This window comes from Argiope bruennichi, chromosome 11 (genome assembly GCF_947563725.1).
Source record: "Argiope bruennichi chromosome 11, qqArgBrue1.1, whole genome shotgun sequence".
In the NCBI taxonomy this organism is placed as follows: domain Eukaryota; kingdom Metazoa; phylum Arthropoda; class Arachnida; order Araneae; family Araneidae; genus Argiope; species Argiope bruennichi.
The window spans coordinates 40,243,876-40,258,320 of record NC_079161.1 but is presented as its reverse complement, the minus strand read 5'-3'; the positions used below and the strand labels follow the sequence as shown (position 1 = coordinate 40,258,320).

The window sequence follows — 14,445 nt, the reverse complement described above, 5'->3', positions numbered from 1 at the left end:
AGTTTATACATATATATAATTTATAGAAATTATAGTAATCGCAAAAAAAAAAAAAAAAAAAAAAAAAAAAATAACTCGAGATTTTGACAAATTTCCACGTTTTAGACCTCCCCGAGCTCGAAATACACATTTTTGGAAAATGTATGCCTGTAACAAAAATATCTTTAAAAAAAAAAAAAAATAATCTTTGAGCTAGACAACTGAAATTTGATATGCAGTCTTTCATCAAGATTTCTATGAGATGATGCAGATGAGATTTTGTGACTACAAATGCAATTTTGTGTTAAGTCTTTGTTCCAAACATGAGAAAAATGTATCCAAAATAGAAATTCGATATTTGGATACCATTAGCTCATGGCACAATAGATTCAGTGATAAAGTTAAATTCATGCCAAAAGTTAATATTTCGTAACTATTGTATGGGAAAGCCATGTAAGGCGTTCTCTAGCATGACAAGTTTATTAGAGAGTTTGTGAGAAAGTTTTGAGAAGATCATTCCTGTTGCTTATTATAATGAAAAACAAAATAATATCATTGCTTTGTTGAATCACTTTATTCTGTGGGTGTTAAAATTGAGATAAAAGAAAGAAAAACACTTTCTTTGCTTTTATTTAAACTTGGAAAATTTTAAGGAAATTCATTGAATAAAATTCTTTATTTATGAGTTTTGTTAAATTTTGAAGCTGTGCAATATGTTGTCTCATGCCGCCTTAAATATATATATTTATTTATATATTAAATGCTCTACTTGCATTTTTACTTAGTCGTATACGAAATATAAAGAAATATTCGAGATTTTGACAAATCTTCCATGTTTCAAACCTCCTTGAATTCGAAGAACGCCTTTTTGGAAATGTCTCTCTCTCTGTGAGAAAGATAACACAAAAACACTTTCAGTTAGAATGATGAAATTTAGTATACGACCTTTACACCTAATTTGCAGATTCTTATTAAATTTTGAGCATCCATTTAAAGGATGACTGTTTATCTGTCTGGCTGTTCGAATGATAACTACAAAACGAAGAGAGCTAGATAGATAAAATTCGGTATACATATTTAACATCTATAATACAGACATCTGTCAAAGTTTGAGCCAAATCATTAAGAGGTTCATCGTCTGTCGGTCTGTACTTTCAGAAACATGTAAACGCGATAACTCAAAAATGCATTGCCTTAAATATTAAGTTTGATATGTAATTTTGTGACTGAAAGTGTACTTTTGAGTTAAATTTTTGTTTTAATCAATTAAAAAGAATGCGTCTAAAACCAAATTTGCTTTTCGGGTACTTTCCACCGCATGTCAGGGATTAATCACCAAAACACTTGCCAAGGATCACATCACAAAATCGGTTTAAATGTTTTATTCATGCCTTAGGTTAATATTTTGTAACTTTTGTACAAAATCACATGCAAGACATTGTCTGGCATTATGTGAGAAAGTGTTTAGTAGACATTCCCTATGATTTATTTTCGTTCTGTTTCTAACTGCAGAACTTTTTTTTAAGTAAGAATTTTTCTTTATAGGTTAAAATGCAGGTGTTTTCATTAAATGTTGGGAACGTTAAAGGTTCAAGGAAGGTTTTTATTAAACTTTAGAAGTAAGAGGCAGTTTGACAATTTCTGTTTAGTCGGATCATTTGGGAATGTTGCTGTTATTATTTATTAAAAAAATTATCTAAAAAAAAACTCATTTAGAACATGGCATTGTTCTATTATCAATTTCATGACTGTTTTGCCAATTGTACGTTGATAGCCATAGGAATATTTTAGTTCTTAATTTTATAAGATCACAAAGAAAATTATTAAACAGAATGAGTTAGAGCAGGAAGAAATTTGCTGTTTCCAACCCAGTCATGTTGAATCTTATTTGTTGTTGCCTACATAAAAATCAAATACAAAATTTTGAATCATGCTATACTTCTACATCGATACCGGCATTTTCAGAAATATTTTATCTATCTGAAAGAATTGGTAACTTATTAATTTTAATAAATATTGAAAAAGATCACAGATCTTTATTATTAATCTTATAAAAGTTGAATCAATTTTTTTGTTATTGATAGTTTTTTTCATTTTTATGTTTTTGTCAAAATTAAAAAGGCATAATTTTACAATGAAAGGTGTTGTGCAATTACGAAAATAGATATTAAAATGTGAATAATAAGCATTTCAAATTAATTTTTTAAATCAATTTTCATTGAAAACTATGTAATGTATTATTATAAAGTAGAAAAAAATCTTATCCTTAAAAAATATGCGGTTTATATATGAGTACCTATGCAAAGGTGCTTAATTTTTTTTGGCTAAGGTGCTTAAAAATACTTAATTTTTGCAGCAGTTTTACACTATGCACCCTGTAGGAAAATTAAATTAAGAGACATCATTACATATGTATTGTTGCTATATTATTTTTTTCTTCTTCGAGTGTATACCATTTTATCTTTCTCTCTCTATATATAGTGTTCTCGTACACAAAAATTTCTTTGTTTGAGAAATGTTTCCTGTGCTATACCAAGTGATTAAAAACATTTCTGCATGGTATAAAAAGACCACCAAGTTATGTTATTCTCAAATGTTGAGGAACTAATTAATATATGATTATTTTGAGCAAAAAAAAAAATATTTACTGATATGTTTTCTGAAAATGTAATATTTTAAAGATTGTTTTATAATTTTACAGTTTTATTTACAAACTTCTCAGAATTGTAAGTCCAAAAAAAATCAGAACAATTTTACAGGATTGTTGCAAATTAAATGAAAACAAATCTGCAATTAAATAGTGCAACATACAATTTTTATACCAATTTTAACAATGCATAAATAATTAGCTTTATTTCATTGATTGTATTGAATTGTTATTGAAGCAGGACACCTTTGTAATAATTATGATGAAAAGTATTCTGAATAATATTTGATTTCTTTATTAAAATATTCTTTTTACCAACATTCCATTCTTGCAGTTTAATTATTTCTTTACATTGTTTCTCTTGATATATGTCTTCTGATGAATTTCAGTTATAAAGAAGCTGTAGTATTAACAACTCTAATCAATTTTTGTCATCTCTTTTTATGTCTATGGGATTTTTTTTTTCTTTTAAAATGTTGGAGATTTGTACATCATCTTTAATACGCATTTCATTCTATTTTCTTTTATTGAAGTTTTTGCATATGGACCATTTTAAAATATAAGATTTAAATATCTTAAGATATAATTTTTTGCAGTTTTTCTATGACTTTATAAAATTCTTTTTTTTTTTCTTTTTTTTTCTATAATTTAAAAGATATATAACTAATATTTAAAAGAACAATTTGCATACTTAATGCTGTAATTGATTTTTTTAATGTTTTATTTGCATGAAAAGCATATTTTTTATTTTGGAATCTTATTAAAATTTCTGAATTGGATATAATTTATTTATTTGTTTTTAAATTTTAGGAACAGTAGTTGTGACAAAGAACCCATGCATGCATCCTGGCGATGTTCGAAAATTTGAAGCTGTGTATGTAAAAAGTTTGCTGCACATTAAAGATTGCATTGTTTTTCCTGCTAAAGGGCCACGGCCACATCCAGATGAGATGGCAGGTAACTAAAAGAAAATTATATCATATTTCTGGAAAATAAATGGGGACAAATTCTGGATATCAGAAATACTCTTAACAAAACCCGTCCTTTTAACTTGAGTATTGTAATAAAATATAAGCATATTCAGTATTCTACTGAGACTGGAAATTTTTTTTCTTTCACACATTCTTTGTTCATACCAAGGCGTTTCCCAATAAAAATTTACTTTTTTTTTTTTTCCTTGGATTAGTATTTTATAATATTTCTTGCCATGTGAGAGTCCACAAAATCTTTATTCAGAATGCTGTACATTAATCTAAATAGTACCTATTCTAATTTGTAGTTTAGTAGCCAACTTTAAAACCATACAAGATAGACACTAACTTCCAAATGAAAAAATATTTCAAACACTGTAAATAGACACTAACTTCCAAATGAAAAAATATTTCAAACACTGTAAATAATAATTTTAGTCAATAAATTAATTAAAGGAATTAAGAAATTTAAATTTTTGTTACTTGTTGGTTGTAATGGTGACCAAAAAGCGGCAAGAAAAAATTTTGCCAGTTTGCCGATTTAGTGATGTTGTACGTAGGGATTGCAATACCGGACCAAAATTTCAATACCGGTATTCGGTATTTTTCAAATCTTAATACCGGGATACCGGTTTTAATACCGGTATTAGAAATTTTAGAAAAAGAAAGAAAACACAGGTGTTTCTTTGTTTTATTTGCCAGTTTTGTTAGAGAGTGTAAATATTACAAAAAATAATTTGTAACTTATAAATTATAACAGTATATAATCACAAAAAAGTAAAAGAACGTCTTATTTATTTAAATCGCAAAAAAAAGTGTAAATATCATTATTCAATCTGTAGTACTATTACAAATTTTTGAAATGTGATCTTAAAAAACATAATGCATCCATTGTACTGTCATTAAGCCTGAAAAGTAATTTTGTGTAAAAATTACTAGCTGTCGAAAACGCTCTTTCGGCATCTCCGCTAGCTGGTGGTACTGTTAATACACGATATATTTTTTTCAAGTATTTACCTCTAAATCCCTCCTCTTCAAATAAATCGATTTCTCGTCGGATGGTTTTGGATATAGCTGATTTCTGTATTGTATTTTGGTTCGTTGAATTTTTTTTTTTATTTATCGCTAATTGTAATTTTTTTTCAAAAGACAATTCCTTTTCACTATCGACGGTAGTGACATCATAATCTTCGATAATTGAACCGAATTCTGAATGTGGATAGGTTTGTGGGTAAAAAGTTTTAAGAAAATTTACTCTAAACTTAATCAGATTTGAATTGGCTATTTTCTTTTCTTTTTCATTTTCATTTTTAAAGTCATTATAATTATTTAAATACCATAAGACATTTTCTGTTTCGGTATGCCTTTCTTCTGTGCGATTTTTCAATGTAATATATAATTCTTTAGATAGTGATGTGTGCTGTTCTTTTAGTAACTGCAACATGAAATTTATTGTTGCATTAGCTGTTAATAAATTAGAATCTCTCCGACATAATGCTTCAATAGTCAGTTTTAATGGAAGTAAAACTGATATAGTTCTGGATATTAAGTCGAATTCACTATCTGAAAAATTAATTTACAGGTTTAAGTCGATGATTGCTTTTTGGATTGGATTTCTCAGTTTCAAAAATCGTTCCATCATTAGGAGTAAACTGTTCCAACGTGTTTTAGAATCTAATATTAACATATATTCTGTTTTATTTTCAGTTAGTATATATTTTAGTAATATATCCTTTTTTTAATAGGGGAACGTTTAAATAACTTAACAATTTTTCGAACTTTATAAATTATAGTAAGCAATTCTTGATAGGTAAATATTTCATCCTCATTAGCAATAACTTCTTCAACAATTACATTGCCATTATCTTCATTGTCAATATCACTCTCACTCTTATTCTCTTCAAAGTTCGAATCCGCATTTTATATATCCGCAGTATTTGGATTCTTCTGTTCTTTATTTATTGGTATAATATATCTATTACTCCTAATTGAATACCATGTGCATAGCACAACTGCTGATTTTCACCAATCAACTTTCCAACTCTTTTCATAATTGTTGCTCCATCAGTCGTTATGGATACAATATTTTCTTTCAGGGATAATCCATGTTTCGCTCATTTAGATTTAAGCAATTAATTAAGCCATGAATTAGCTAATGAATTTCGCCCGTTAGGGAGACATAAAAACAAAAACGATTGCTATGTTGGCGATCCCTGAACATATATAGTGGACAATTTTAAAAATTTCTAGTAAATACCGAAAAACCGGTATTTAAACTTGTGAATACCGGTATTACAAAATTGTGCAAATGGCTCAAAATACCGGTATTCGGTATCCCGGTATACTGGTATTGCAATCCCTAGTTGTACGTGATTTGGTCTATATTTGTGCACATATTTATTATAGATATATGCATTTGAGTATATTTTTGGAGAAATGTTTTATTTACACTTTTTGGTCAACATTAAAACTGACTGGTACTAAATTTTTATATATGAAATGAAAATGCGAGTTCCTTGGTCTTATTAGTCATATTTAATAAAGCATTCTTGACTTTTTATGTTGATCAACTTTGGTTGTAGAAGAGCTAAATTTATTTTTGTGCTATTATTTGTTTTCAAAATATTTATGAAGTAAATTTTGCATCTAATCTATTCTAGTAATAAAGAGGAATGTATATGCATTAGCTCTCTACACGTCTGACTATTTATCCTATAGCTATTAAAATTGGCACAATTTATAACTTGGGAGTTGAAAATGAGCATATCAGAACAATTTTTTTATTTAATTTGAAATGAAGTTGAATTTTGAGGTTTTTCTGCATTAATTTCTGAAAATACTAATATACAAAAATGGTTTTCACAAATGTCTTAAAATTCAAAGAATTGTATTTTTAATTTTATCAGTTTAATACTTCTGCAAATTTGTTGTTGTTTTTGGCAATTTTTAATGTAACAATGCACTAAATTGTTGACTTAGAATTTAAACTGTTTTTGTTGTTTAATCAAATATTTATTTACTGGAATTTTTTCTTAAATTTTTTTTTCATTGATGAAAGCTGAGAAAGATAAATTCTGTTTAATATCTATGTAGGTTACAAGATGAATTTGCAATTCCAAGAAAGAAGAAAATATTTTATAGTACTATTACATTTTTAATAGTACTATGATGTCATGAAACTGGTCTTCATTAGGAATGTTTATGTTTGCAATGAATAGGAAATATATATATAAAAAAAAATGGTTTTGATATATAACAATTTGATGGCCAGCTGGTTGCCAAAGGCAACTAGTGAGTAAATAAACAAAATAGTTTAACAAAAAATTTCATTGTTTTGCATCCAAATTTCATTTAGTTATGATACTTAAGATTTCATTATTTTTAAACCTATAAATAGCTACGACTTCCTCAAGGCATCTGCTTGTTGGACAATCTTCTTTCAAGTGACATTGAAATCATCTAAATGAATATTCAAAGTGTCATAATGCAGTTAGCCATTGAAAAAAAGTGCTCCTCCCCTCCTTTATTTAAATGTTTGCTTGTCAACGATATTTTACTAAAAACAACAAATATGATTGAAATAATATGTATAAAATTGTAGGCTTCATAATTTTTCAGCTGTAAATTTTTGTGGAACAAATATAAAATATAATTTTTTAAAATTATTTAAAGCATTTTATAGCTTGTAAATATTTGTTTAACTCTTTCATTTTAGAAATTAGACCACAATTAAAATGGATATCTTATATATTTGGTATTTCTGTATTTTTTTTTTTTTTTTAAAGTAAGGAAGATACGTAGTTAATTCTTGTTTCACAGAAATTTACATTGCTGTGTTATAGCAAAATGTGAGAATCTTGTTGTGTAACTTAATTCACTTCAAATTTGTAACTTTTATTGTTTTTAGGTGTATAAGCTATATTTATAATTACTGTGATGAAGTTGTTCAGTTGATTCTCATTTTTCAATCAAATATTTTTTGTTCAGTTTTTTTTAAAAAAAATTCCATTATTTATTAAAATTTTATCTTTTTTTTTGTTATTATTAAGTTTCTGTCTTTCTACTTTACAGGAGTAACTTTCCTCTTACAAGTTAATCCTTATTTAATTATAAAATAATTTTTTTTTCAACTCTCTATTATCTAAAAGTATTTGGAGCATTCTCCTTGCATAGAAATGGTAATTTAAATATCTGTAAAATAGAATTTCACAAAAATTAATTTTATTTATTCTTTCGAATAAAATAGGTTCTGATTTGGATGGTGATGAGTATCATGTAATGTGGATTAAAGAATTGATTTTTGATGGTGAGAACTATCCTCCTATGCACTATGCTGTCAAGGACAAAGCTAAAGAACTTGACAGGCCTGTCATGGTAAGTGTAATGTTCAGAATGATAGAAAATTGTAATCAGCTTTTCACTCCTTTATAGATTTTGAAATTGTATATTCTGTATGAAAATTCATTCTAATGATATTTCCAGAATCTAATTATTAATTAATAAGTTAACTAAAATTTTATTTTGTATCAGTAGCATCTTCTAGTATTGAATTTTAAAAATTTTGAATTTATGAGTTTGTAATATTTATAATAATGAATTGAAAATAAAAGAATAAAGATTAGAAAATAATTAAAATAAAAAAAATTGTTGTCTTTTTTTTTATTGCGGTGATGAAAGTGTATTTTTAAAGTGTTTTAAATTATTTTAATATCTTTTTTTCTATTATTTATTTAGAATTCAGATCGATGCTCTTCACTTTGTTGAAAAGATGCAGTGAAATTTAAATAATTAAAAACTTTTATTTTTGCTGGTTAATGGGACAATAAAAATCTACTTTTTGCAATAGAAATCTACTTTTGAATTCCTAAGTTATGTTTGTGCTACTAATAAAAATTGTAACCCCCCCCCCCCATTGACCTCTTTATTTATTTTATTTTGCAAAGTCAAATGAAAAGGAATTTTGAAAATTTTTATAAGTGCATTTTTGCATGTTTTTCATACCAATAATGTAGTTGTTGTAACATCTGAAAATATCACTGTTTGGTTTTATTTTAGGCCAACAATGACCACTTTGTAAAAAAATTGCTCATTGCTAGATCCTTCTCGGGGTGGCCATTGAAATGTTCTAAATATTGATATTCAGAGCTTCATACTGAGATTATTCACAAAGCAGTGGAATTTTCTTTGTTATTGTGCCAAGAATATTTTATTAAATATGATGTAATAGACTAGAAGATGAATGAAAATTTATTTGTAATTTTTTCAGCAATGTATCTGTTGACACAAAAAACATGAATTATAGTTCTCTATGCCATTTAGAACAAATTTTGCAAGTAAAAGCATATAGCTAAGCTAACACTTTAAAAATGAGTTATTTGAGCATTGTAGACATCCTGTATATAAGAATGCATATAAAATGCTTATTGGTTTCCTCATGATTGGTATGTTTCTTAATAAGGTTGCACATAAATATGCGATAATTGTAAATTTCTAAAAATAATGAATTGTTTGAAAGACGTTGTTTTAAAACTATATCCAAATTTATTTTCTTACTAACTACCTTTGGATTTGCTAGTTTACTGTTCTGTTAAAAGCTTCTTTTGCAAAATGCATTTAACATTCACTTTAATTCCTGCCATTTTTTAATATTAATTATGCGTTATTTTCTGTTAGTTCCCTTAAAAATTCGTAAGAAATGGATTTTATTTTTAAATGTTTTTTTCTACCTTTTCAATAATATAGCTTGATTCTACCTAAAATATTGTAAAATTTAGCATTCTTCTTCATGTTGATGATGTCTTAAAAATAAATTTAAATCTTTTATAGATTTTTTTAGAATTATATAAATATGTCAATTACTTTCCTGAAATCTGATTTGCCGATAATGATTTGTACTATGAACAAAAGGGCAATTTCACTATTTTGCACATTTCAGCATTTTTTTATATTAATATTGATAATAATTGTTCTATATACATTTAATATTAATTCAAAATTCTTAAATGTTTGTTGAAAAATATATAAAAAAATTGATTAAATATAGAGAAAATTTTATAGCAAAAAATCAGGTAATTGAAACAATTTTTTAAATTTTAAAATTGGGTAAAAATTATTTTTTGTACTTGTATCATTTTAAGAAGTTGTCTTGGAAATTTGCCAAAATTTTTAATTAAAAAAAAAATTACTCCAAATACAAGTGTCCACCCTCCAAAATATATCTGTGCCAAGTTTGGTATCTCTAGCTCTGACAATTTAACCTGTAGAAAGCCAACACACACATGCACCCAAATATGCATTCATCTTCATTTTAAGCAAAAATAAAAATATATACTTTTATTTTAAATTAATAAATCTTAAACAATAATTTTTTTATATATTTTTAGATAGCAGATGAATTGGACCACCTGTGTAATTACATATTCAATGATAAAGTTGGTCTCATTGCAACTGCACATTTAGTGTGGGCAGATCAAATTAAGCAAGGTATTTTCAGTGATTTATGTATTCGCCTTGCCAAACAATACTCCCTTGCATTAGATTTTGCTAAGTCGGGAAAAGCAGTTGCAAGAAACCCTAAAGACCGGCCGTACAGGTATCCTGACTTTATGCAAAAACTTGATGAAAAGAAGACATATTTATCACCTAATGCCCTTGGTATCCTCTTTCGCAGTTGCAAGAGATTAGAATTAGGTTTGGACACTGAGCGAAATGAAATAGATTATAAGTTGGACAATGCCCTAATACATGAAAAATGGGATAAAAAGTATAAGAAGTCAGCTATAAGAATTTATAAAAGGTACTGTGATAAAATAGATTTTTTTCTGAAAACGTATAACTTTGAAAATGAAGGCCAGTTTTTAGCTGGAGCCCTAATCAATCCACCAAAGTATTATGAAAATAGGCATGACCTTGGTAACATCATGGCACTTATTGAGTTTGAATCACAGTGGATTTTTCGAGATTTACAGAAGAAGTTTTTTGAAGAATTTGGTGGAAAGCCACATGATGGGATATATACCGATGAAATGCTGCAGAAGGCTAGTGCATGGTACATGGTGACTTACAGCAAAACTGAAAAGACAGGTTCTCATTTCTTTGGAATGCCTTGGGCTGTTTCAGATGTCTTGGTGGAATTAAAAAAAAGAAATGAGCTCCTAAATCAGTCATCAAATATAGCCTCCAAATCCCTCTTGGAAGAAACTATAGATAAAGCAGTCTCAAAACACTTTACAATGCTTGATGCTGATGCTGATACAGAGGTAATACATGAAAATCGTCTATCCGTTCTTGATGTTGCCTGTACAATACTTGCTAAATGGATCAAGTCTCAGAGGGAATATTTTTCAGACCCTGATATTAAAAAAATTGAGAAATGCATTGATAAAGAATTTTCTGCCATAACAATGGATATTGCAACTAGAGATTCCACATACATAGAGACACTGAAACGTATCATGAAAATTAAACGAGCGATTTCTCCTGCTCACAATGTAATTGAGACAATTTTGCATGTAGCCAGCATTGGTATTCAAAATCCTGAGAACCAGCTGTCTGATATTAGACAAGAATTGGGTTTGCTGGCTTGGGTGACACTTATCAAATTAGCATGCACTTACAACCCTCAGTACCTTGGAGTGGCAAATGTAGAAGGTGAATATGCCAATACAGTCTTCTATAAAAGTCAAGACAATATAATTGACACTCTTCAGCTTCCCCTGTTTGAAAAAGGTAATGTAACCAATTTAAAGTTCAGCAAGAAGGTGGTACAGCAAATAGATGGTGTCAAAGAATACTTGAAGCAGCAAACAAAATTGAAAAATATTGATTTCCGTATTGTTGCTGGGAGTGAAGGGAATAACTTCATGAGATTGACTGTACAAGGAACTAGGTATTCCATTGAAAGATTAAAAGACATTGTTGTCATGGATGAGTTTTTTGATGCTGTGATTTCTAATAAACCCATTTCTTCATGGGCCAAATAGATCTTGTGAGAAAATCCTGAAGCATATCGCACTGAGCAAGTGAACTTTTTTGTTGTATAATTATATTTAAAGCTGTGATTTCTTGTTACTGTTTGTGTATTATTAAATGTTATGTTTCTCTATATTTTAATTTTTAAAATTCCAGACTTTTCTTGAAAATCCTAAGAAATCGCAATCAGTGTTTATTTTATTTTATTGCAAAATTTTAGACCAAAGATACTTCTGATGTTCTGTTAGCTGTGATTTTACCTTTGTATCTATTATATACATTTTTCATGTTATTCGTAAAAAATGGTCGAGAGTTTTTTGAAAAGTAAGTTGTTATGCTGTGTCGATTATCAAGCGCACATACTCTACATTTCATTTATAATGTTATTATGAGTGATAATGAAGTAAATGAGCTTTAATGATTGATTTTATCAAAGCATTCAATGTCAGAAATCTGTGTTTTGGATGCAGATTTTTAAAAAAATTAACTGTTACTGAATAATTGGTAAATATATTGAAAGATCCAGATAAGTATGAGGAAATTCAATTGAAAATTAAGTACTGAATTTTCACATTAAATACATTGATTTTGAATTAAAATGCATAATGAAACTGTATTTATATATTTTATTAGATGTTTCAGTTAACCGTCTTACCCTTCTAGTACATAGCTTTTTGGTAATTTGTATTTAAAGCTGAAATTTTAACTTTCTACTTAACAATGAAAAAAAATAATAAGAAAATTAAATTTAAAAGTTGTGCCAAAAAATGTGCAATTTGAATATTTACTCATTTTTTTTTTTATTTTACTCATGTTTCAATGTACTATTTTTTACTTTAACATAATAATAGTCATAGTTTCATTGTCATTGAAGTATTAAGAAAATTTTGTTCTTAATAGGTGTTGCAAAAGGCTGTAAATCAAAATTTAAATGAAGTTAGACAATGTTTATTAAATTTATGTGCTGCTAAATGTTAAAATTGTTTTGTACTATATAAATAGTACAAGGTTTAAAATATATATTTACTAGTTAAGAACATGTTTAGACATATTGACTTTTTTTATTATTATTATTATTTATTTAAAATGTTAGCAATGTTATATAGTTATTATTGTCAATATTTGTGCATAGATATGTCCCTGCTTGCCTGTTTATTAAGTCTGTTAATGAAACTAGTAAATTTCTTTTTCAACATGATAATAGCAATTTTTTAAAGTGAATTACTATTGATATTGAATATGATTACTGAAATGAAATTCTTTCATTTTCTTAATTCAATGAATAAACATGTTTCTTAATAGCAATAATTGCTTCTAATGAGTATCACCTCCCTTTTATTTTAATATCTTATTTAAATAAATGAGAATCTGTTTCCTCATCTATGGAATAAAGATCTGTTTTCTTTTATTCTTGAAAGCTTTTTTTTCGCCTAGTCATATGAAAGTGCTTTCTTTATAATTTTTTTAAAGTCTAAATCTTTGTTTTCATTTAGTAGCTTAACTGTCAATCAAAAAAATCAGTTGGCAGGTATATATATATATCCTATTATTATTCTAGTCCGAAAATTACCAAATAAAATGAGTGAGATTTTTTTTAAATTGAAAATAGGTATTAGCTCAACTTTTGTTCTTAGAAGCTAATAGTTTATACTTATCTCCTATTTTAAAAACGGTTTAATGATAAATTAACTGTAACACATTTTTTGTAATTTGTCAAATAGTAATTCTAAAATTCTGTGTTGAGCTGAAATTTAAATAAAGAAATAATTTATAATAATGGCAAAAGTTCAATTTATATGTCGTTGAAGCTCCAAAGATAATGCTTGTGATACTCTAAATTATCTGAGCATTTGAAATGTTTTGAAACATGAAAGAAATATACTTTTTTTTCTTCTTTTTTTTTTTTCTGAACTGTTACTTAACAATTTAAATACAGTGAAAAATTAAAATATTTCAGATTAAAAAAGTTATATATTTTTGTGAACAAATACTTGCTATAGTATCAAATCATAATTATGCCAAACAAATATGGAATTAATTATCAAAAGTCATTGTTTTGTTTTAGGAGAAAAACTTTATTTAATATTTGAGTAATTGTCAAATTTCATTTTCATGTACTGTGTGTTTTTATTTTCTCATTTTAACAATTTTTACATTTTTTTCATTCTACCATTTACAATTTTATTATTATTCTCTCCATTTCATTTTTTTTCCATGTGTCTCTTGCTTTTATATTAGTGTAGATACTAAATTATTTTCTTTTAAAATAGATATAATCACTTCTATAGTATTCTTATTGGCAATCTATTGTTTTATTTAAATTTGAATTTTCAAGAAATTTGACATTTATATAGCTTTCGAGTTGGAAGAAGAAAAAACAGTTTTCACCTTGTGTCATTTATAATATTGATTTTTGAATTATTTTCTTCATGATTGTCTGTTGATATAGTATTAAATGTGTTATAAAAATATGTTTATTTTTATGAGAAACTTGAAAAAGGTTCCTAACATTGTTTCTAAATAGAAATTTCATATGTGATGTAAAACTTGCTTATAATGCAAGTACTTAAAAATTTTGCGTGATGAAATTTCATAATTTATTGTAAATGTATTGAACTATTTCGTATTGCAAAGGAATTTTTACTCTTATATATTCTTACTTTAATAGAGATGGGTCTGACCTTTGATCTGCTGTTTATTTATAGGCATTTAAGACTATAAAATTCAACACAATTTGTATTCTATTGTTGCAAAAGGGGAAAAAAATTGCAATTGCCAGCCGAGCTCTCATTTAAGTGCTTTTACATTTGTAATTTTCTTTAAATATGATATTTATATTCTATAATCATGATAATTAACATCAATAAAAAAAAATTG

The 14,445-nt window shown here is 26.8% G+C and overlaps 1 protein-coding gene across 3 annotated transcripts in view; it reads left to right on the top strand.

Moving 5' to 3' along the window:
- Positions 1-12,262, top strand: part of LOC129957358 (uncharacterized) — a 33,394-nt gene extending 21,132 nt beyond the window's left edge. For 2 of the 3 annotated variants that reach the window (XM_056069643.1, XM_056069642.1), the window contains exons 6-8: positions 3,437-3,583; positions 7,844-7,971; positions 9,981-12,262. In XM_056069643.1, coding sequence (XP_055925618.1) covers positions 3,437-3,583; positions 7,844-7,971; positions 9,981-11,579 — 1,874 coding nt within the window. In that variant the 3' untranslated portion in view covers positions 11,580-12,262. The remainder of the gene's footprint in view (positions 1-3,436; positions 3,584-7,843; positions 7,972-9,980) is intronic. The other variant, XM_056069644.1, reaches the window with a different exon arrangement.
- Positions 12,263-14,445: the final 2,183 nt, after the last annotated feature.